Genomic DNA, 24,635 nt, shown 5'->3' on the forward strand with positions numbered 1-24,635 from the left:
CGCAGTGAGGGGGTGGGAGGGAGGGAGGGGAGTGAGTGGGAGGGAGGGAGTGAGTGGGTGGGAGGGAGGGAGGGAGGGAGGGGAGTGAGTGGGAGGGAGGAGTGGGGGAGAGAAGGGAGTGAGTGGGAGGGAGGGAGTGAGGGGGTGGGAGGGAGGGAGAGGAGTGAGTGGGTGGGAGGGAGGGAGGGAGGGGGTGGGAGGGAGGGAGGGAGGGGGTGGGAGGGAGGGAGGGAGTGAGGGGGTGGGAGGGAGGGAGTGAGGGGGTGGGAGGGAGGGAGTGAGTGGCTGAGATGCTGCTCAGCTTTGGATTTCCCATCTTTTGTTTTGTTATGTTTTTGAAGTGTTTCCATACCGCGCCTCTTTTGTTATGGTTATGCTATGGTTGTTTATTATTATTATCATCATCATTATTGTTGTGTTTGTTTATTATTTCGCCGCATTCGGTTTGTTTTGGCGATGAATTGTTTTTTTTTCGGGGGGGGCGGGGGGTTTCGTTTTCAATGATTTTGTTGTCCATTGAAACATTTCGCCCACAACTGTACAGTCAGTTCACTTTACAGTCTATTCGTTGAGGTGCTTTGAGACGTCTGGATGTGAAAAGCGCTAGATCACGTGCAAGAATTATTATATACATTTATATTATAATGCTGTTGTATTATATTGCGCAAATGCCTTTGGCAATTGCTGCATTGATGCTAATGGTTGAGTTTGCTTATAGTCATTTTTTTTTAACTAAGGTCTTACATTTGGAGGAGAGTTAACTTTCTTCAGTTTGAACGTCTGCAAGACCGAGGCCCTCCTGATTGGCCCCTGTCAGCGCTTCCACACTTCAGGTGCAGCCAAGGATGCACGCTCCACCTTGCTAAACCAGTCCGGAACCTTAGCATCTTGACCCTCAACTATCCTTTCTACCCCACATCCGTGCCATGACCTGCTCTGCCTTCCCCCAACATCGCCCGGCTCCGCCACTGTCTCGCATCGCAGGTCGCCAAAACCTTCATACACGCATTCGGAACACCCAGACTTGACGATGCAAACTCACTGCTTGTCAGCCTCCCCAACTCCTTCCTCCATCATCCGCAACTCTGCGGCCCATGTCCTCTCCCATACTAGGCTCTGTGACGCTATCACCCCCATCCTCGCCCGACTGCACTGGCTTCCCATCCCCCAGAGAATACAGGTCAAGATCCTGGTCCTCACCTTTAAAGCCTTTTATAGCCTCGCTCGCCCCTACCTCTGCGACCTCCTAACCCCCTACCAACCTACCCGCTCACTCCGCTCAGCAGGTTCCGGCCTGCTTCACATCCCCCGCCTTGCTCGCCCCACTATTGGTGGGTGGGCCTTCTGCCCCCATCTTCTAGAACTCCATCCCGCAGTCCCTCCATCCTGCATTCCCTCTGCCTCGCCTCCCTCTCTTGCCTCCTTCAAGACCCATCTCAAGACCCTCCTCTTCGACTGTGCTTTCAATCACCCTCCTTCCCCCCCTGCACTCCACCCTCCCCGACCCCAGCTCGGGTCCGAAACACTGACTGTCCAGCGCCTTGGGACGTCCTCCCAACGGGAAAGGCGCTATACAAGTGTGATTTTGTTGTAGTTGTTCTCAGTCACATTACAACTGGGCCTTTATGTAGATATATAAAGTCCACCAAATACTAGCCCAAAAGTAGCCCAATATGACGTGTTGCCTCCCACGAGTAGCAACAACAACAACAAAATTGCAATTGTAAAGCGCCTTTCATGTCGGGAGGGCGACCCGAGGCGCTGAGCGGTCGGGGATCAGGACCCAATCGTGGGGGGGTGGGTGGGGAGGGTTAGGATGTGGGAGGGTGGAGGGGACAGGAGGGCGGCTGAAGGCGCGGTCAAGAAGGAGTGGTGCCTTCAGGGAGGCAGGAGAGGGGGGGGGGGCGAGGCGAAGGGACTGCGGGATGGAGGTCCAAAGGGGTGGGGGGTGGGGGGGGGGGAGAGAGGCTCAGAGCTCGGCCGCCGGGCGGGCGGGCGGGAGGCCTGGGACAGGCCGGAGAGTGCTGGTGCACTGTTCATAAGGGAAGAAGAAAAAAAATGGTCTTCCGAAGAAGATGACGGTTTTTCGGGTTTCAAATTCAAACTCAAATTCAAAAAAAAAACCACACGAGTAAAAAAGGGTCAGAAACGGGAAAAAAAAAGCCGTCGTTTCCCGAAACGCAAAGCCCGCCCCGGGCTCCGGCCTCACCGCGCACGCGCCGTTGCCAGGCGCCCGCCCGTTGCTAGGCTGGTGGTGATCGGCGCGGCCGGTTGCCAGGGAGCGGCGCGAGGCTGAGGCTGCAAACCAGGGCCCAGGCCCCGAGCACCAGCACCGGCGGCTGCACACGGACCGGGCGGTAATTTGTATACGATATTTAGTCCGGTTCATAGCTCTTGCCCCCTCCCCCCTCCCCCCCCCCCACCCACTGTGAGCCAGAAGGTTCTGGGTTCACGCCCCCCCCCCCCCACACACACATATCCCCAGGGCTGGGGGTGCCCTTTTGTAGGAGACCCTCAACTGAGGTCCCCTCTGCCTGTTCAGGTGGTCCTTAAGGACCCCCTGGCGCTGTTCGAAACGCCAAGGGAGTTTCCTCTCCCGCCGTCTTAGCTGACAATCCTGACGACAATCGGTCGCCCGACCGCTGGCTGTTGCAAAATTGGCCGCTGCGTTTGCGCGCAAAATACAGTCACTACGATTGACGGTAAATCCGGGGAAGCGCTTTGAGGGGTCTGGCTGACTTGATCGGGCGTAGTGACAAATGCAAGTGGTATTATTATTAAAGGGGCAAGTAGGGAACACACACTGTTTTTTCTCCCCCACCAGGACGTCCTTAGAAGTAATTCGTGTTTTTAACAACTGGCATTTGTTTAATTCTTTTCAGTTTAAAGGATACCTGAGTGTCTCAAAGCGTTTAAGCTCAGACAGAAGTGGACCCCGAACAAGAAGTGAAATTTAGAGATAACTGGAGGCTTATTCGAAGAGTTGGGTCTGTTAAGAGTTTTTTGAACACGGAGTGGAAGACAGATAATGTAGTGTTGGAAGATGGTTTCCAGAAGAGTGGGCTGTGGTGTCTGAAAGCGGGGAGAGGCCAGGGTAGAGGAAAAAAGCAGTGGGTATGGGCTGCAGTGTAGGTAAAACATCCTTGATGTTTGGGCATCACTGGTACCTGCTCCTGACCTAAGCGATTCCAATGACATCACCGAGGCCACCTCCAAACAAGAAGAGCTCCATTTACTTCAACTGAATGTAAATGCTCGGCACCGGCCTGGGAGGCTATCTAGACGAGGCCTATCCAGGCAATATTTGTATAAAGATGTAATTTTCAAATATAAGTAAGGGTGTTGTTTGAATAGAAAGCATATTTCCTAGACTTTTCTTTGTCTCTAATATATTTCACAAGATTGGAGCCTGACCATGGTCAGTCCATCGTCTCTAACTCATGTTGAGCTCCTGGTAAACAGGGTCTTTCACTGCAGGTGACTCCTCTCTGAAGAAATGACAGCTGGATCCATAGCAGTACCACGGATAATCCCATTGCGAACCCCCCTCCCTGGCAAATCCAAACATGAAATTGACACAAACACTCCTATAGAAATCAAATCAGGTAAGAAACCAACTCTGTTGCTGTTTTTGGAACTCTCGGGTAAGACTCAGCCGAGATGTTAAACCGAGGTCTCAACTGCCTGTTCAGGTGGATATTAAAGATCTCATTGTTTGAAAAGAGAAGGGAATTTCTCCCGATGTCCTGGCCAAAAATCCCCCAAATAAAATTGCCCACTCAATGTTTGTGGGACATTGTTGTGCACAATTGTGCTGCCACATTTGCCACCGATAGACAGTCGGCGGCATTTCACAGTAAATTGTGTGAAGCACTTTGAGACGTCCTTCTGACATGATAAGGAGTTAGACCAAATGCAAGGATTATTATTATTATTGGCATCACTGACGTGCTTGGAGAACTAAATTTAAGTATCTTGTCTATTTAGGAGAATGAACTGAATCATTGAGTGATTTTGCTTCCATCTATGATAAATGTCATAAATTTAGTAAAATTGTAACCATATAGCATTGTTTTGCCATATCTGATTATTTTTCACTGTCTATTTGACAAAACAACAATATAAATAGAACAACTTCACTAAGTGGTGGTACCAGCTAATGCTCAGATGTGGAAGTATATTGGAGGCTAGGGCTGTTGAAGAAATTTAACCCAGACAAAAAGAAAAATGCATTCCCCGCTGAGCCTTTTTGCCATTTCTTTGTCAGGTATAAAAAAAATATAACTTATTCAATATAATTTATTGAAAATATACCATATATGGTATATGCAAGTTAACAATTCATTTTTCAAAGCGCAACACAAGACAACACTGACAATCTCACTCCACTTTACAGTATGTTCTGTGAAGCGCTTTGAGATATCTTGACAATGTAATAAGGAACTATATCAAATGTAGGGATTGTGATTAATATACGTAGACATACATCGCCCCTTTGTGGCGAAAGATGACTCTGCACATTCCACACAGGTGTCCTTTATTTACAAGATGCAGTTACACTGTTAGGCTTGTTCTTTATCTACAGGATGGCAAGTCGTAATATTGGGGGATGAGCCCCTGTACTGTTGTCCCCCACCCCCATACCTTTTGTACTTGCCCCTTCTTTCTCAGATTATTTTTGTTTGTCAGATACCTCAGATGTCGATATATACTACACTTTGGATGGCAACAAACCTCAACAGTTGAAGAAATCCGGCTATGGGGAGAACTCTACCTTAAAGTACAGAGCACCTTTCACACTGCACGATGGGAAAATAACAGTCAAAGCTTTGGCTATCACTGGGTAAGGCTTTAGCTAAAAAATAATCCTTTCCATTTAAAATAAATTCAGTTTACATCTAGAGTTAATAGTAATAGAACATAATAATAAAAACAATAATCCTTGCATTTGATATAGAGCTTTTCACGTCTTCTAAATGTGAAAAAACATGAAATTATCTTGAATTAATATCATCAGCATTTATTATTTCCCATTCTTCTATGTCTTCTATGACCCAAGCTTTCCTTTCTACCCCACATTCATTCCCTGACCAGGACTGCTTTTTTCCACCTCTGTCACATTGCCTACCTCCGTCTGTACCTCACAACCAAAGTACCCAAAACCCTCATCCATGCCTTCGTCACTTCCTGGCTGGACTATTCCAATGCCCTCCTCGCTGGTCTCCCCAGCTCAACCTTACACAAAATCCAATTAATTCGAAACTCCTGGATACTCATCTGCACAAAACTCTGTACCCCCATCATTGCCAGGCTCCACTGACTCCCAATTACTGACCAGATCAATTTCAAGATCCTCTCACTCATTCTCAGATCCTTTTATGTCCTTGTATCTCCTTACCTATCTAATTTGCTTACTCCCCACTCCATCACCGCTTGGCTGGCTCCGGCCTCCTGTTCATCCCTCCCCCTCCGCTCCACCATTGGTGGCTGTGTCTTCAGCCACTAGGCCCCGAAACTCTGGAACTCTGTCCCTCAATCCCTCCGTCTTGCCCCCTGCCTTCCCACTTTCAAATCCTGCCTAAAGACGTTCGTATTTGATCGTGCTTCCGGTCACCTCCCCCCCACTCCCTCTCCCCCTGGCTCGGGGTCAGACTCCACCACTGTCAAGCACTCCGGGATGCTATCCCGCGTGAAGGGCACGATATAAATGGAAGTTGTTGTTGTATTTCTTAAATGTTTGTAAAACTGCTAGTCTTTGTGTGCTGACAGAAAGTCAAAATGTGCCGTTGGATATACTGTTAGCTGAGTGTAGTTGCGATCTAACTGAGCTGTTAATCAAGATATCGTGCACCTGAATGTTCAGACACAATGGGCTGAATGCACTTCTTCTGTTGTTGCAAACGTTCTATGAATTGGTCCCTTATGATTCCTTGTTTTCATGTCATTCATATAGTGTCTTTTATGTTGGGAGGACCTTGGGACTGCCTCCTGACGTGAAAGGCACGTACAAATGTAATTTGTTGTTCTTATTTACGAACTGATGGATTTCTTACTAACGCAAAGTATTTTGTTTTTCTACTGACCGACAGGGATGGCAGAGAGAGCGGCATAGTCACCAAGGTGTTCCTTGTGGAGTATGTATCGTCAAACGCAGTGGAGACGTTGGAGGATGATGGTGAGAATTTCCTCAAAGATTGCGTCCAAAAACTCTCTGGGCAGGTAAGGCTGTGCAATAGTGTACTTTGGATTTCGATATTGCTGGATTGAGACTTTGATTTTGTTGCTCGAGTTCATAGAAATTAATGGATTCACTGTGGCAGCTAACGTTGCAATGTCTCCTCTAACATTCTCTCGTTATTTGTCTGAGCCCCATTATAATGTTTAAGACTGAGGCAGAGATCATTGCAAAAATACTGAGACTTTCAAACTGTGTAAAATCGTTTACTTTCAATGCAATTGTCGCCAGTTGTAAACTACAGCTGGTGCCCACTGCTCTTTCAACTCTGGGCTTATTGCTCCTCTCCACTCCCTTCAGTGGCTGAATATTCAACCATCAAGCCCCTGAGCACTGAAACTCTCCCATCAGGGGCAAAGATTCTTCACACTCAGCTTCTGTTAACCCTGCAAGCCAAAGCCATAATGGGTAGGGTATACCTAGCTGGACAAGTAGCGAAAAGCTTGCCAGAGATGTTTTCAATGGCAAGCTATGTGGTTTTAACTGGTTAAACTCCAGCAGTTCCCCAACACACACTTTGGGTTCCCCAAGCCTTGGGTCTTGCCAAACAACGCCTAATACTCTCCAAATTTAAGTAAGCAGGGATTAAATTCCTCCAGGGATAGAGTGCCCATTCCATTCCAATACAGAGGAATTTCCATTTATAGGGAGGAGGCATAAAATCTAATTTTAATCTAATTTCCTAGCATCAATATCCTGCATCTTCAATGAATACATTTAGTTTTTTAAAACATTATTCATAATTAGGGTTAATGATTCTCCAAGCATCTCAGTCCTTGGACTGACATGTAAAGTGCAACAGAAACAAAGGAACAATATACTGCTAGAAGTCATGAAATCATTCTGTAGTATGAGGCACAGCATTCAGGAAGGGATGGTAGAAAAGGAATGAAGTGGGAGGGAATTTTTGCTTTTGATGCAGGTCATTCATTTCATTAAGTTTGAGAAATGCTAACTATTCACTTTTAAAGGATTGAAATTCAATCTATGCAGTGTAATGAATGGGTATTATTTTTTGGACAAGTTGAAGACAAATGTAGCCGCAACTTTCCTGTGTGAGCACCAACTCTATCTTTTAATTAGTTCTATCACTGTCTTTAGGAAATTCAAGAGGGCTTGGCCCAAACCACAGCTGTAATCAATACAAATTCAAGCCAGGAAACCAAGTCAGCATGGGAGGAGGCAACACAAAAACGTCAAGGTATATTGAGTAAGGCACTTGTTTTTCCTCCTACAGTTACTCTTTAGATGCTCTAATCTGCCTTGATTCTTTTGAAGCAGGATTTGTATGTCCTCCTGTAGTGACTTCTATTCATACAGGAATTTTAATCTTCATTAGAGGTATCAGTCTGTTTAGTTGGTAGCGTTCTCATCTCTGGATCATAACATAACATCAGCACATTGAGCTCACAGGCTGACACTCCAAATACAGCGCTGAGGAACGCTGTGTTGTCAGAGGTTCAGTTCTTTGGATGAGACGTTAAACCAAGGTCCCGTTCAAGTAGATGTTAAAGATCTCCCGGCACTATTTGATAAAAGAAGCGAGTTTTTGACGGTGTCCTGGCCATAATCCTTCAAACAAAATTTGGTTTGGGACATTGTGTGTAAATTGCCTACCGCATTCACCTACAAATACACGAGGAAATATTGTTGTTTCCTGTTTGTTAACATTACTGGTACAGGTTATGTGTTCTGTAGTAGTGTTAGTTAGTAGTAATGTTTCGTCCACAAAATACAGTCAATTCACTTTACAGTATATCATATCATGTCTCACTTTTGAGACATTGCAACGTGACGTGATAAGGCGCTATATCAAATGCAAGGATTATTACTATTATCCAATGGACTTATTGAACACATTTTACTACAAGTGAGTGAACTATTGGAACATACTTAAAAAAAACTTTCCAAACTATTGATAGATCACTATTTTGTCATTGTATTACCAGATTAACACCTCAAAACAAAAAAATTGTAAGTTAAGTCAAATTTGTAACCATTGCAGAATAATGGAAATGGGAGTTTTATTAAGAAAAGCAGGCTAATAGTTGGTAAATATATATTGTTCAGAATTTCAAAAGGAGACTGAACTGGACATAGATAGGCAGAGATGATGCATTTTCAATGTACATGTTTTACCAGAGTCGAAGAGAGAGGGTAGCAGTCATCACAAGTCGTTTAAAGGCCCACGTTTCTTGAACAGCCGTTTGGGAACCCCAGCCCTTGGACATGAGCAGTCTTCAGGACATCAATCCCACAAGTCACAGGTATGTACTAACTGAATGATGCTTAGAATTAGCAATATCATCTTATTGTTAAATACTGAGATCTTATTTCATCTTGTCTCATTTGGTAGTGTTCTCATCCCTAGATCTGAAGGTTGTGAGTTAAAGCCCCACATCGGGATGAGTTTAGAAGGTAGTCTGACACTAGAACGCATTATTGGGGGAAGCGCTGAATTGTTGGAGGTGTTGTCTTTGAGTTGAGACATTAAACTATCTGCCTGTTTCTCAAATGGACATTAATGATTCCATGACAGTATTCAAAAGACTAGGGAGTTAGTTTTCCAAGGTGTTCTAGCTAACAATCTTCCAGATAAATTGGCCATTCATCTCATGGTTTATTGCTGTGTCCAAATTAGTTATCACATTTTGTTATAAACTCAGACACTAAACTTGAAAACATTTTAATGTGCTCGAGCACTATAAAAAATACAAGTTCTTTCCTTCTTTCTTATGTGTGACATTTTTATAAGAGGTTAAGAAAAAGAAATCCAAAAGTTAAGAATGACTCATAATATTTCTAATGATTGCATTCAGCACTTTCAATTACATGGAGAATAATACCTATGTTTGCCTTCTCTGTACTACCTAGTTTCCTGCCTCCATTGATGTCAGTCCTTACAAGAGCCTGAGCAGCACTCAAACCATGAGAATTCTGAGGGCGAGTGACTTTCTGAAGTATGTTACTATTTTACAGACTGCAGGCATCTTGCTAACATAAATCTGCTTTTATTTAAAGTATATTTTGCAATAGCTTGAACATCTCTAGATGGCTTTGCAGATCTGCTATAAAATGCTAAACATCAAGCTCCTTGCAACATGACCAAATGCTATCTCTTCATGCTGTACGTCTCTGCTTATTTTCCCTCAGTCTTGTTTTTTGTATGTGCTTCCTACAGGCAGGTTTTAGGGCTGGGATTTGAGAGATTGAAGTGTGATACCCAAACAAATGCTATGTTGCATGGCCATTGGGTTACAGCAATGGTGACATCAACAGTTTCTATTTCTCTACCAGTAAATTACCTTGTTCTTTAAAAAGAAACAAACTCAATGTGGACACAAAAGGACACAAGGATTAACACAATATTCCAGGGCAGAAACATGGCGGAGTCACAGGTACTGTCCTCTGATGAGATAATAAACTAAAGTTCATGCCTGCCTCTTCTTAAGGTGGATGTTAAAAACTTCATAGTACTTTGCAAAAGGAACAGGGAGTTTTGACTGGAGAGATAGTTGACCAGCCTCTGTACTCTGTTGAATATTCTGTCTTTCTTTGGAAAAGGGGGAGGTGGGGAGGGAATGCACTATTTTTTCTTAAGCAAGCCTTTTCCAATTGAATCTTCTTCCCTTTAGATGTGCGTATTGCCTTGCTTCCCGTCCATCGGATCCTTTTGCACGTTTTTGCCAGGAATGTGGTTCTCCTGTTCCTCCAGTGCCGGGTTCGAGGCTTCCACCTCCTGAAGGAGGTCAGGTTGGTACCAGAAAAAAATAAAAACTTTAGCTTTGGTAATGTAACAACTGATACTCAAGACAGACCACAGTTGTGTAAGGCTATGCTGGTAGCTCCTGCTCCTGCTCAGGTGTGTTTGCAGCTGTGCTGGAACATAAGCTATACCTATTGCAGCACCATTGCCAATAAAGAAACAATCAGAATGGCCTATGTTTGATTGCTGGTGTTGTGTGCAGGCTCATCATTTCCATTCAACTCCAAATCTTTTTGTTTCATGGTTTATTTTTTCACATTTGCCTACCATGTCAAAGTCCTACACTTGACCATAATTACTGTAAAACATTTTGTGACTCTTCAAAGTGATAAAGAAATGCGATAAGAATGTAAGTTCTCTTTGATCGGTACTCACAACTGTGTAGTGGGGAATAACAAATACAATAATCCTTACATTTGATATAGTGCCTTTCCTGTTGGGAGTATGTTTTAAAGTGCTTCACAGGATGTTTTGTAAAGTAGAGTAACTTTATATTTTGTGGGTGAATAGGATGGGAGACACGTGAGGGAACAGATTCCTATTTATCAAGTCACTGATACAATCTCCCATTCTGCTGCAGATGGGGCTCTGCATGGAATGCAAGTCAATGGTCCCACTGAACACTCCTACATGCATTGTGTGCGAAGCCTCTATAGCACCCCAGCTGCAGCCTCAGGCTAGCATACGTCTCAAGGTAATAACATCATGTACTATTCACTGGACAGAAATACAGGCAGACATGTCAAACTCATTTTGAACACATCTGCAAATATCCATTTCGTTTAAAAACACTCTGTTTTATTGTGTTTGCTAAAACTTTTGCCAGGTGTAAAAATTCATTCAAAATTCAACATTTGAGATAAAGCATGTCAGCAGTGCTACTCAGCACCTAACACTCAGACATTTTGTAGTTTTGAGAGGATAGTTTCATAGTTGGTTCATATAACCCGATCTGATAGAAATCTTTTTGGCGTGCCTGCTTTCAAAGATAAAGTTGGTGTGAAAGCTTATGGCTTTCACTGTAAAGCATCCCTCATTATAACATTTGCTGTGTTCTAGTGAATCTGATAACAACAACAACGACAGCAACAAAATTCCAGTTGGATAGCGCCTTTCACGTCAGGAGGATGTCCAAAGGCGCCTGGCAGTCAGAGTTTCGGACCCGAGCTGGGGGTCAGGATCAGAGACAGTGGAGGACAGGGAAGGAAGTAGGGTGATCGAAAGCACGGTCGAAGAGAGTCTTGAGATGGGTCTTGAAGGGGGTGAGGCGGAGGGACTGGTTGATCTGCAACCTATGGAGGGAGGAATTGAGGAGGCCGACAAGCAAGGAGTTTGCATAGTCAAACCTTGATGTAATGAAAGCATGTATGAGGATTTTGGCGACCTGCGGTGTGAGACTGGTGGAGCTGGGCGATGTTGCGGAGGTGGGGGAAGACAGAGTGGATCATGGCACAGATGTGGGGTAGAAAGGATAGTTGAGGGTCAAACACGATTACAAGGTTCCAGACTGACTTAGTGACTGACTTACAATGGAGGGTGTGTTATACCATGTGTTTATGCACAAGGGAAATTACAAATGTTCTTTATTATGTAGTTAACAACCAATAAAAATCTGTAGCTATTGATTACCTAACTAAGGGCACCATTCATTTCCTCTTTGTATAACACACACTTTCACAAATAGTTTATATATAGTGCATAACAGATCCCAACTACTATTGAAATGCCCCATACAATCCATTGTACAAGTTGCACGTTTGTTTGTGGGTATTATAGAATAACTGTATGGCAGTGACACGCCATGTCACTGTTAACACTGTAAACTAATAGTGTCTTACATAAAAATGAATGGATGAATAATTGAGTGTTATGCAATATATTATGCAATATATACATTTTTAACAGGACAAGATTATTTGTGGATCGTGTGGGACAGGAAATCCAGCTAATGTCCATCTCTGTGTCACCTGTGAGACACGCTTATCAAGTCCACCCAATGTAAGTTACGAGTTTTGGATAGCTCTGTTTATTAGCCTCTATCTGAAATCAATTTGAGAGAATCCTTGGCTGGAATTCATCAAAGGATTTCTAAACCTAGAATTTATCTCATGACAGAACGCCAAAAAACAATCTCATTTCCAACTGTGATATCAGATCGCAGTGCAGCTGAGTGGAGAATTTCAGTCGGTTTATGAGAATATCCATGTGCATGCAGGATTCTATAATCATTTTATAAATCACACCATTTAGTACCCCGATAGCATATTGTACCAAGGTAGAGAAGAATTCCATTCACAAGCAAGGATGTCTCTTAAGCCCAGATGCACTCAGCCTTTTCTCCCCCAAATCAAAGGGATTTCATTTCTGAGAGGTTTGAGGTTGTGTCAGTAACGGTAATCCTGCTATTTAAGATATGTAGTTGAAGCTTCAAAATGTAATACTGTTTAATTTTTTTTAACTTAAAATTGTTTTTATTTATAGCAGTGAATCTATACTTGGACTGTAGTTATCTTTTATTTTAAACAAAAACAGCTTGTTTCCAACGGAGGTTCCTCTCCACGTCTGCCAAGTCGAGAGGGGAAGATGCTGGCCTGTTCTAAGTGTGGCCGGGTTAACAACACCAATGCTCGTTTCTGTGACTGGTGTGGAGCTAAGGTATGCAAAATCCAAACAAGAAATGTTTGGACATTATTCTCTCCACCTATCTTAGCTTGTAGCTCTCTTGCCTCAGTGTCTGACAGTTGTGAGTTCATACCCCAAATTGGATCATAGTTTGGACTGATGCTCAGTTCTGTGATCGGGAAATGCTGCAATGTTAGAGGTGCTGACGTTTGAGTGAGATGTTAAACCAAGGTCCTGTCTGTTTGTTGAGGTGGTCATGTTTCCTTTCCAAAATGCTTCTTTCCAAAAAGAAGTGTCCTGGTCAGCAATCCTCCAGATAATATTGATCATGCACTTCAGAGGCTGTTTGTGCACATTGCTTTGTGTGTGTTAAACATTCAACAGAATAAAATAATCTGAAAGGATATTTATTATTGAGGAAAAAAAACAAATTCTAGTTTTGATTTATAAAAGAGCTTGTTAGAGGTGCGATCTGATAACACTTTAGATCAATACAAAATTGTTAATCTTAAAATATTTTAAACTATTACATTTTTAAACTTGAGCAACCAGTTCTTTAAACTTTGTCCAAAAGTTATTGTAAACAGGAATTTAAATGTAACATCCCTAATGTTTCATTTCCTTAATTAACATAAAAGATTGGGCTAAACTGAAATTGAAGCATTTAGATTTTCACCAAATTGTAACCTCAAGATATTTAGACTACCCAAGGAAATCAGCAACAGGACTCCATTGAGAAGCTTAATTACAAATTATCTGTTCTAGCCTTTTGCACCCACAAGCTGCCTGAAGTGCTTAAAATGTGGAGGAATGAACCACCCCTACGCTTATTTCTGTGGATCCTGTGGTGCTTATCTGGAACCTCCAGCACGGCTGGATCCCCGAAACAGCATGCTCTTTAGCACTGGCCAGTCTACTATTCTGGCTGAGGTAAGTCCCACTGAAGTGGCCTCAAAATCACGGATATCTCCTCAGTGTACATAACTTGCACTCCTCTCCCAGGGCAATTGCTGAATCATTAAACCTTGCTCTATGATCCATTTGTTGGAGCAATGAAATTCAACTATTTGTCTTCATTTCTTGTGCAGGTTCAACCAAGAGCTGCCACCTCTCATTCTTTTAATGGCTCCATTCTCAGTCTTTCATTATCAACATTCTTGGTCTCACTACTTCCCATAATATCAAATTGTTTTTTCACATCTCCTTCATTTCCTCCCCTGTATCCACATTTTTTATTCCCTCTATTCTGTAAAGGCTGTTTGTCCAAGACTTGAATCCCACTCCCATAGATGGAAAGGCTCTTCTCAAATTGCTGGGCAGAAAGCAAGAAAATGCTTGCTGTCTTTATAGATACTCTGTAAGTATGAGCTCTGAAGAACCTTCTTCACTTAACCTTGTGATCTGACATTTCCTCCTTGGGAGTTCTTCCCCAAACTCCAAATATGTAATTGTCCAGTTTCTTTTTCTTTCCTGCTTCTTTATTGTTTGAAGTCAAAATGCATTGGACAGTTTACTTAAAATAATTTCTTCCCAGTACTTGAATACTGTAGAACTCCTTGCTATATAAATGCAAGTTGTTATTGTTGCTTTCATCAGTTTTCTCTTCCTCTTACAATCTATACAATTTTAAAACCTAAACTTGATCGCAACCAACTACTGCAACCACTTAGTTTGACTAGTTCTTGCTCCAATTCTTGGTGGTGTCTTGCACTATGAACCTTGGTCTTACCATAGCTTTTCTCAATTTTTAAACAAAAAACCTTGGAAATGAAGGAATAGATCTCAGCTAGCCAAAGTTGAAATAGTGGAGCTGAACGGAAGAGTTGCAACAGACAAATCTTATTACAGCTATAGATGACACAAGATTTCACCTTTGCGTTGACTGCAGATCTTACATGATGATCAGCCTGGATATGATGACATACTTAAGGGAAATACCTCATTCTGCTTGGCATTTTTCCCAGTAGCACAGCTATAAGAGCTACATGTAGTACGGCTCTAGAGCAGTAGCATTTAGGAGCAGTAAGTCTACTGAAATGGTATACTTACCCGGAGCAGATTGTTATTGGTTTGCAATCGTGAGAAGCATTACCATTTTTGGGCAGACAAACAAATTTGATAAATACCTGCAGATAAATAGCTGCAGATGAAGTGTAGTATCATTATGTGGTCTCACAGAGATTCATTATTTCCTCCTGAGTCACACAAAGACTGACAATAGGAAAGCTTGAAACAACAGCAACAACTTGCATGTATATAGTGCCCTCCACGCTCAGGGTAGTGTCTCAGAGCGCTTAACAGTGGCAGAGCCTGACTCTGAGCCGAGGGGGAGGAGGGAGGTGCTATAAGCAAGGTCGAAGAGGGAAATTTTCAGGCGAGACTTGAAAGAGGGGAGTGAGGAAGCAAGGTGGAGGGATTGAGGGAGAGTGTTTCCAGAGTTTTGGGTGTAGTGGCTGAAAGTACAACCTCCGATGGTGGGCCGGAGGGTGCGAGGGACTAGCAGGAGACCGGTAGCATTCGAGCAGAGGCGCCAGGTGGTGGATTGGGGAGTGAGGAGGTCGGAGAGGTAGGGAGGTGCCAGGGAGTGAATGGGTTTGAACACGAGTGTGAGGATCTTGAAGTCGATCTTGAAACCTTAGAACTTTAATGGAGGTTAGTCTCAGGATTGATCTGGAGTTTCCAAATACTGGGAACAAAATCACAACCAAATTACTACTTCAACAGCAAGTACATCTAGCGTTTCCCCATCAAAAGATTGTATAGAATTAAAGATTATGTCTATTGTTAACACTGAACCATCAGCCTTAGCTTGACCCCAACTAGATCTCCAGCTTGACCCTCAGCACCTGCCCTGGCCCAACTATCCCCAGTTCATCTGGACCGCAGCTTGGGCCCCAGCTCCACCGCCCACTGGTTGATCTCATCCCAGCTCAGACCAGACCCGCTACTTGCCTTCCTCTGCTCTCCCATCTCCACCCTACAAGCCCTGATTAATCCATGACGAGACCCTGGCTCTACTGCCCCCGGTTGACCCCATCTACCTTGGCTTCCTTGGCCTAACCCTGGTTTAACTCCGACCAGGCTCCAGGCTCGGCCCCTGCCACTATGGTTCGATCATCATCTACCACAAGTTCACCCCAACCGGACCCCAGCTCAACCCGCCACCTACTAGATCTCCAGCTTGACTTTCGCCACCTGCCCCCGACTCGACCACCCCCAGTTCACCTGGACCCCGGCTCAATCACCGGCTCCGTCACCTGGCTCAACCCCGTCTGGTCCCCAGTTGATCTGCGATCCCCGGGCTCAGCGCCTGACTTGACCCCACACAATTCCCGGCTCATTACCAGATGGATGCCGCCATCTGCCTCCCTCTCAAGGTGATCCCCCAGCTCAAATTACCACCTGCCCTCAGCTCGACATCCAGCTAGACCCTAGCTCAACCATGGTTATGTCCCAGGCTTAGCCCCCGGCTTGACCCCTAACCCATGAATGTATTATTATTTGACTCTAAACAGACCACAGACGTGCGATCTTCTGCAACCTGGCAGCCAATGGCCATCTCGTTGTCAAAGTTTGGGCCAGAATCTAATAAAGTGGACCAGGGTACTCAGACTGTCGGATTGTTTTATCCGTCCTGCAAGGTGTTGGAGAAGAAGGAAATCGAGATTGTGTCTCAACGTGAAAAGCGAGAGAAAATGAGTGATCGGCGCCCCCTTCTGACAGCAGTTAGCCCTGGAAGAGGTGCAGTTTATTACTTACAAGAGTGGAAATCTGGGTTTTATCTAGATTGTGTATATTTTCCAAATTTGAACTTTATGCAACCTTAAAAGATCTTAACTTTGAACTGCAGGTGCACTGAATAGTATTACTTTAATCATCTTTAGCCGCACTACTACATTGAAAGAATTGTTTACAAAATAAGTTCCCCTCCTCCCATTCCCATTTCATGCGGATGTCCCACACTCTACCTCTATCTCCATCCTTAATTCCAGGACCACTGCTGTTCTGACCTATCCCCTGTCAGACACCAAGTCTTGGATGAGCTCTTACTTTCTGTAGTTGAATGTCAAGATAAAGGTTATGCTACTTGGTGTCTGTGTGGAACCTTGGTGTCTGTTTCACTCCCAACTGTACTTAAACCCCATATACATGTTCTGACCCACTCAGATTTCTCTCACCTCCGAAATATTTTCCCACCCCCGTCACTACTTTTCCCCTCAGGCTGCTTCGACCCTCATCCATGCATTCATCACATCCAGGATTAATTTTGCTAATTCGCTGCTCATCAGACTCCCCTTCATAAGGTGCGGACTATCCAGAATAATTTCTGACAGTTGGTATTTACTTTTCATAACAGGATTTTGGAGAAAACAGCTGGATCACATTTGTGCACATCTCCGAAGCTATGCACAGAACAACACAGAGTTCAGGGCTCTTATTGGGGAACCTCAAATGGGAAAGGTAAACCTGAACCATTTTTTCAACACTAATTAAAATGTTCTTAATTCTTTTGTTTTCTGTACATACCATGGACATCTGAGGTAATCCAACAATGAAGAACAATGGAGGAGTCTGATTTTAAGAGCCTCATCTTCTATAGTGTGGTTTGTCATACTCTTTATGGAGTCTTGTAGCTGAGTGGTTTGAGCGAGAGGTCCTGGGTTTGATTCCTGTGCAGGGCAAAACATTGGATAAGTTTCCTTACTTCACATGCCCCTGTTTACCCAGCAGTAAATAGGAACCCAGTTGTTAGTTGATTGGTGGATCGCTCTTCTGGGGCTAATCATCCCTTCAATTAATTACTTACTAAATAATAATAATTTGGTCACTCAATCCACGATTGTTTGTGTGACACTGCTGTGCGCAATTGGCTGCCGCATTTCACCCACAAAATATACAGTCAGTTCACTTTACAGTATATTTTGTGAAGCCCTGTGAGATGTCTCGAAGGCGTGATAAGGCGCTATATCAAATGCAAGGATTATTATTATTATTTATAAATTGTGTTGTGCCTTTAGTGTCATTTCTCTCATTAGTGCCACTCAGACACATCTAGTACGTTTCCTGCAGATCATGATTTGTACTGTACAAGTGCTGGTAATTACAAGGGAGTTCCAGTGATTGAAGTTTGAAAATTGTTAAATTGGCAACTCTCGAAGTGGTGACAAAGCTGGGACGATGGAGATAGCAACTTATGTACATCTTTGAGCCTTCAAATATTGTATGAGAAATTTCCATTACAGCATATGCAGGACTAATAGAATCAGAAAATTCTCTCTTAGTCTGATTTCAATCTTTGAGTAAATTCAACACAAAGGAGTATATCTCATATTAAAGTGAACACTGTATAATGTACACCATTTTGCCTTATTTAAAACCTTGTTTGTTGGGGCTGTACTAGTAATTATTTGTTTGTAGTGTTGGAATCTTGCTGCTTATCTCTTTACCAGGTTGCTTCAATCCACTGTCCTGGATCTTTGACTCTAGAAATATGTTAACCTGATTATTTTTAAAGAAAACAAATCTCTCCTAATTTGTGACTAATTTGAAGATAAACAATCTCATTTACTGGGAAGAATGGAAGCTTGATCACATAGGGATGCAGGATAAGAAAACAAGATAAGTGGATCATGTTGTGAAGGATGGAAAACAAAGAATGCTTTGTGATTTGCTTTCGACTTGTTTCATTTATTGGATGTTATTTAGAGGATAATTTAATGCAAAGTATAATCTGGCACTCAAAGCGATTAATTGATTTTATTTTGTCTTATCCTTGTTCTGTGCTTTCAGATGATTTCAGCTATGGTCCATGAGGATGGATATGAACTAAATCTCAGTCTGAATTTCATTCTTGCTGGAGATCAGGTCTGTTTACTGGTTATCTGCCAGGTTGATGTAATTCCACAACCTCTAATTAGTTTCTGGCTGTGGCTATTTATATTAAACCCTTCTTTAAAGTTTTATGTGAGATCGAATGATTCAGGTTTATTCAATGTTCATCACTTTAAGACCCACAATTCACGGCCAAGTCTTCACTGTGACTCTGTCCACTGAACTCTATTCCAAATCTTTTACCTTGCTGCCTCCCCTCCACCACTTTCATAGCCTCTTAAAAACGTACAGTCATACCTGTCTTCAACACCCACTCGTGGGACTGGGCCAAAGTAGCATTTGTATAAGCATGGCTTCTGAGTAAGAGTTCTTTCTGTGTTTTGTATCTGTGTCCTGGCTGTTCTAGAATGGTTGTTTGCATGGGGTAGTTGCTGAATGAAAGGTGGTTACTTGAACAGGTTTGGCTGTACTGTGGTTTTGATCATTACCTCAGATTGATAAATTATATCCTTATTTTTGATATTTTGTATATTTCAACAGTGGGCAGAGAACCAGTATTTTATGTCTTCTCACTACAATACTACTTTGTGAATATGAGATGGAGACGTGTCAGACAACAGTTCCATGAAGAAACTCAGCCCTTTTGATCATAGGAGTTGATGACCCAGAGTAGGGAAAAGTTCATAACAGCCATCACAGACGTTTTCTGTCTCAAGCTCTGATTTGGTATCCAGCTTGATCATAAGACATAGACAATGCTCTGGTTTCTTTATGGATCTGCTTTGTGTACACGCCTACATTACATCGAGGCTCGACTATGCAAACTCACTGCTTGTCGGCCTCCCCAACTCCTCCCTCCACAGGCTGCAGATCATCCAGAACTCTGCAGCCTGTGTCCTCTCCCGCACTAGGCTCCGCAACCCTATCACCCCCATCCTTGACCAACTCGATTGGCTTCCCATCACACAGAGGATACAGTTCAAGATCCTGGTCCTCATCTTCAAAGCCCTCTGTGGTCTTGTTCCCCCCTACCTCTGCGACCTCCTAGCCCCCTACCATCCTGTTTGCTCCCTCCGCTCAGCGGACTCTGGCCTGCTTCACGTCCCCCGCCTCGCCTGCCCCACCATTGGCAGGCAGGCCTTCCGCCACTCTGCCCCCACCCTCTGGAACTTTATCCTGCAGTCCCTCCGTCTTGCCTTCTCCTTCACTATCTTCAAGACCCATCTCAAGACCCTCCTCTTCGACTGTGCTTTTGATCTCCCTGCTTCCCCCCCCTGCCCTCCACCCTCCCCACCACGACCCATAGCTCGGGTCCGTAACTCTTGTCTGTCCAGCGCCTTGGGATGTTCTCCCTACATGAAAGGAGCTGCACAAATGTAATTTTGTTGTTGTTGTTGTACGTCCTTCTCAATAAGGGATAACCCCAAAATGCAAGTTTTGTCAATGAGGGAAACTGAAAATGAGTACTGTATTGCATGTCTCTTACTAGCAGAGTTTTACCCTTTTTAAATGTCATACTTTAATGTGCATTGACCATTATGAACTGTCTGCCACAATACAACATACTTTAACTTTAAGGCTTTAAAAAGGAAGTGCAGTAAGAAATTTAAGAGCACTTGTTTAATAAAAAAAGTATTGGGCACAGTTACCATTCATAGTTCTGCAGAAGACAGAGCTGTCGTGTAAGCTGGGAAGCAACCTGTTCTGTAGCAAAATGACAAGCTTGTTGGAGTGTGGAATCCTAATACATAGTGCATCTCTGTGGTTGGTTTTCTAGCAGGACCTTCTAACTGGGAAATCAATAAAGCTTTCAGAGAAAAACTTCCTCAGCAGCATAACTGAGGGCAGAGACAGTCTGAATGGCAGCCACACTGATTTGGGTAAGTTTTTGTTGTAGCTGAATAGTGCCGTGCGTTTTGCGCCTAAAGGAGGCCATGGAACTCGCAATATTTAGCTTCAGGAGTGCTGTGCCTGTATGCTGAGCTATCTTTGGTAAAATAACAATTACTGCCTGAAACAAGCAGTTGAAGAAAATGTGGTACTTATGTCTGATATTAAGGTGGAGTTGTGTAGAGGCCCTGCTTTGTGCTTTAAAATATTTTTAAAATAAATCTCTACATGACACATTTGAAGATGGTCTTTCACACAAGGGAATGCTCACACAAGAATAAGTTGAATACGCATGTAGAACTCTGTCTGGTTTAGATCTCTTAAGAACTGTGATGGGGTTAAGTACATGTAATTTACCCAGCTCATCAAAAAAACAACAAAAAAGTAATGTATATTGTAGAGTGAAATCACTTGCATAAACAGTGGGTCTAATTTGCATTATTCTTTAATGAAGACAATCTGAGTTGCATAAATGGAGACTCCCAGCACTAGAGGTACATTGCACCACAGCAACTCCACTGAACACAATCTAGTTCCAGAGCAGAGCTCCGACAGGTTGACAGGGATTGTAACAGGATTCATTATGCAGGAATTCTGTTAGGAAATACTGCAATTTAGACCTCACTGTTGCATACAAGTTGGATGTTGATTAAACAAAATTAGACCAGTGAAACTTTCTGTGTTTTTTTAAAAAAAACTGGACTGTGTGGAGAAATATAATTGTAGTCTTATAGGATTCATTGTGATGGGTTGTGAGCCTCAATAATGTAATGTTTCTATTACATTTTCTGTGAAACAGAAGCAAACAAGAAATTGAAAAAAGCAAAGAAGACACAACCAGTTGCAACAAAGGAAGACAGACTGCCGGTTAATATCTTTACAGTAATGCTTTAAATGCAACATTTAACATAACCCCCAACTTAGTCTGTGATTAGCGCCATTGCACAGCTCTTGTCTCTCTGAATGTCTGAACTAAGATGGACAAATATATTTGGAATGTGGATTTTGATTCAATTTACAGTAAGTGTAAATCCTGTGTATGTCAACTGGGGAAGGAGAATCCTGAGGGAGTGTCATTCCAGATTACCATCATGCCTATCCGACTAGTTACTTAAATACTGTCGATAGTGTTCCTGGGAGCAGCAATCTTGGCTGGAAAATGTTTCACATTTTTCTTTCTCTTCCCAAGTTCCTTACATTTGCTTGGTGTGTCTGCACCTGCTACTGTCTGTCAATGTTTTCCCACTGGAATACTTTATCTGTGACTCTAGATGATGTAATAGCAGATTATATGACTATGGGCGGAAAACTCAATTAAGACGGATCAGTTGACATCCACATTTTCAGACTTTTGAGTAGAATTAACTAGACACAATTAGTGGGATCACTGATTTAATTTCCCCCTCATTCTCTGGTCATAAGATCACTACGAATATCATTTCTTGTAAGCTGCACATTAAATCCAGTTGTTTGCTATGAACTGACTTCTGGCACACTTCTCTTCTCCATGAAGCCTGATGATAGACAGCTACTTACGGAAGTAGGATCAAACGGTGATGGGAGAATCTCAGTAATACAGGAGTTGCTTGACGAAGTAAGTCATTGCTATTTCTGATCAATCTCTTTCCAATTCAATGGGATTTTAGTTTCCCTACAATTTGAGTCACAATCTCTGTGATGGGACTACAAGTCCAATCCTGGGTTTGACCCCTTTAAGGAAAGGGCTTTGCTGGTAATGGTCAGGTGTTCCTATTAATGAGGGTGTGACTGTCAATTGGGTATTTAAATGTCGTACTGGCTGAACCTATAGTGTGAGAGAAGGAGAAAATGCCCTCAGTGTAAAAATGAACCGGGTTTTGACAAAGTTATTTGGTTTGGGAAACGGATTTGGTGATATGATGTTCAGTTGTGAATAATCTTCAACCTAGTTCTCAGCACCTTGGGACGTCCTCCCGACATGAAAGGCGCTATACAAATGTAATCTTCTTGTTGTATTTGACTCAACCTGAGTGAGTGTACAATGCACTTTCACAATTCCAAACCTTTGCAACACATGGGTTCACAAGGCTTGTCTGCCAGTCCACACAGTACTCCTGTAGCTTGTTATTTTTTCCTCTAAGCTACAAAGAGCATTTCCATATATTAAGAAGTTCAACTATTCTGTTTTTTTTTAGGAATTATGACTAAATCCAAGTCCAATAGAATATATATAGTGCCTTTGACATTGGAAGGATAGCTCAAAGCACCTTACACTGTTGACTTGGGTAACTAAGCTGGGGGTAAAAGCCAAAAAGGAGGGGGAAGTGAAAGATGACCAAAAATATGGTCAGAGGTACGTCTTGAGGCGAGCTTATGAATGTGGGTAGAGGGAGTGAATTACTCACGAGTTCAATCCTGGAGCTTGGGCAGAAATGGCAGAAACCTTGCCTGCTGATTGTGAGACAACTAGGGCAGGGGACATGAAGCAAGCCAGTGTTCAGTGGTAGATAATACATTTTACCCTACCTGCCACACTATTTTATGAAACTATTTGCTTTCCATTTTTTGACCTTCTGCAGGGAGCAGATCCAAACTGCACTAACAATGAAAACAGACCAGTCTTAACTGTTGCTGTTTTGAATCAGCATCATGAAGTGATCCCAGTTTTGGTGCAAAAGGGAGCAGACATTGAACAACAGTCAGGGCTGTAAGTGGAACATTTTGAGTCATACTTTTTATCTTCCTCTGTGTCTGAAGGAAATGGAAGGGCTTTGATCATGTACACATACCTTTGTACAATTCATGATGAGTGGAGTTACTAATTTCTTTTCAATTTACCTATGGTATTTGGTAACAAGGGGGAATAAGCTCAGGATTGTTACTAAAAGGGGAAGTTAGAATTGTTTCACTTTTAAGATCATTACAACATGGAATTCTTTGCTACATAAAGCTATTGAGATAAAAGTGCTTGCAGGTGACATTTCTAAGGGGGACGAGTACAGCCTTTAAATTGGATTTAAATGAGGGTTTGAAGGGAAACCATATCAAATAGTACAGGAAAGTATTGAGCTCCAATGGACGAGCTAACCATATAGGCTCAATGGACTAATTTACGAGAAATGTAATGCATGGTTATTGTAAGAATTACAATAGACTAATTTTTAAAGCAGTATCATTTTTCTTTCCTTCTGCTTTCTTCCAAATGTAGCTTGAATAACACTGCTCTTCATGAAGCTGCAGAGCTTGGGGCAAAGGGTTTGAAATGTGTGGACATGTTGCTTGGGTAAGCTTTTTCCTTTCCGTTTGGTTGTGGCAGGACCATTACAAGTGTGCTTATGGGGTGATGGGAAGAGAAAGAGTAGTATTGGCTGCAATTCCTGCTCCCGATCCCTATGCAGTGACTCATGCAGTATTGCGTGTCCAAATTTTGGATGAAGACAGTTTTGGACCTGGGTGTGAGTCTTTCAACAGATATTAACAGATACCTGGGGAGATATCAGCAAGTCACTGACTGCAAGAGAAAAGAGAAAAATTGGAAAGGGATAAAAAGTATTAAATTAGTCTATTTCACGTCACAATCCAGACTTTTACTTTTTCCTGTTGCTTTCCAGCTGTAATGCAAGTTTAAAGAAGAAAAACGATAAAGGTTTAACAGCATATGACTTGGCTGTCAAGACTGGTAATGACCAACTTGTCTCCTTATTTACTGCAAAAATGGGGCAAGGGATGTTGGACAAACTTACCAAGCCGAAGCATGTCGGACTGGACGTGTATTAATCCTTTCCTGAGGCTCAAATATATTGATCAGAAGGCTTATGAGGTAACCTCTAGCAGATTTTTTTTTAATACCATTTGTGCTAGGAGAATGCATTTTCAAAGTGAGACTGACAAGACCATATAACGAGAACTGATATATCAATAAGGATGCTGTGTGGGCTTGTTCTGTTTGGGATGCACACAATCTGTGGCATAAGTTGTTACCCATAGGATCCCATCTTTTTACTAGAAGCACCTCATACCCTGACATTCTGAGCATTCAGATGAGATCCTTAATCTCTTGCTTCAATAGAAAATTGATTCTTTAACAAACCGAAGATTATATATTCCCCTTGGTTTGATTTTCTAATATAATTTATGTATGTGTTTTAAATAAAAAAATTTAAAAACGAATTCCACGGTTGAAGAGATTCATATCAACTTTTTCATTGTATAAAATTCTTAACATTTAATTGACTTTGGGAAAAGGTGGGAAATGTGTAAACATATTGCTTGGAGAGGTTTCGCATTTCTATAAGGGACTGTTCTGATGTT

At 42.6% G+C, this 24,635-nt stretch overlaps 1 protein-coding gene across 4 annotated transcripts; it reads left to right on the forward strand.

The window, feature by feature from the left end:
* The first annotated feature begins 801 nt into the window (after window positions 1–801).
* dzank1 (double zinc ribbon and ankyrin repeat domains 1) lies at window positions 802–24,494 on the forward strand. 4 transcript variants are annotated; one of them, XM_007894442.2, is made up of 21 exons: window positions 802–833; window positions 3,478–3,605; window positions 4,690–4,843; window positions 6,090–6,219; window positions 7,337–7,436; window positions 8,378–8,502; window positions 9,110–9,195; window positions 9,871–9,988; window positions 10,582–10,695; window positions 11,907–11,999; window positions 12,534–12,656; window positions 13,389–13,553; window positions 16,139–16,364; window positions 16,981–17,084; window positions 18,414–18,488; window positions 20,233–20,335; window positions 21,145–21,212; window positions 21,859–21,939; window positions 22,904–23,031; window positions 23,533–23,607; window positions 23,936–24,494. In XM_007894442.2, exons 2-21 carry the CDS (start codon window positions 3,497–3,499, stop codon window positions 24,099–24,101), a joined length of 2,343 nt encoding a protein of 780 aa, XP_007892633.2. In that variant the 5' UTR covers window positions 802–833; window positions 3,478–3,496; the 3' UTR covers window positions 24,102–24,494. The 4 variants fall into 4 exon arrangements, with proteins under 4 accessions (XP_007892633.2, XP_042189391.1, XP_007892631.2 ...); XM_042333457.1 differs by lacking the exon at window positions 802–833 and adding an exon at window positions 2,242–2,357; XM_007894440.2 differs by lacking the exon at window positions 802–833 and adding an exon at window positions 2,493–3,333.
* The last annotated feature ends 141 nt before the right edge of the window (window positions 24,495–24,635 follow it).

This window comes from Callorhinchus milii, unplaced genomic scaffold (assembly GCF_018977255.1).
Source record: "Callorhinchus milii isolate IMCB2004 unplaced genomic scaffold, IMCB_Cmil_1.0 Scaffold3, whole genome shotgun sequence".
NCBI classification, from domain to species: domain Eukaryota; kingdom Metazoa; phylum Chordata; class Chondrichthyes; order Chimaeriformes; family Callorhinchidae; genus Callorhinchus; species Callorhinchus milii.

Excerpts from the sequence above, each read along its gene's own strand:
- dzank1 (XM_007894442.2), top strand. The coding sequence starts at position 3,497 with ATGACAGCTGGATCCATAGCAGTACCACGGATAATCCCATTGCGAACC. Across the intron at positions 16,365-16,980 it reads AGCAGTTAGCCCTGGAAGAG|GATTTTGGAGAAAACAGCTG; the intron begins GTGCAGTTTATT and ends TTTTCATAACAG. Across the intron at positions 17,085-18,413 it reads GGGAACCTCAAATGGGAAAG|ATGATTTCAGCTATGGTCCA; the intron begins GTAAACCTGAAC and ends CTGTGCTTTCAG.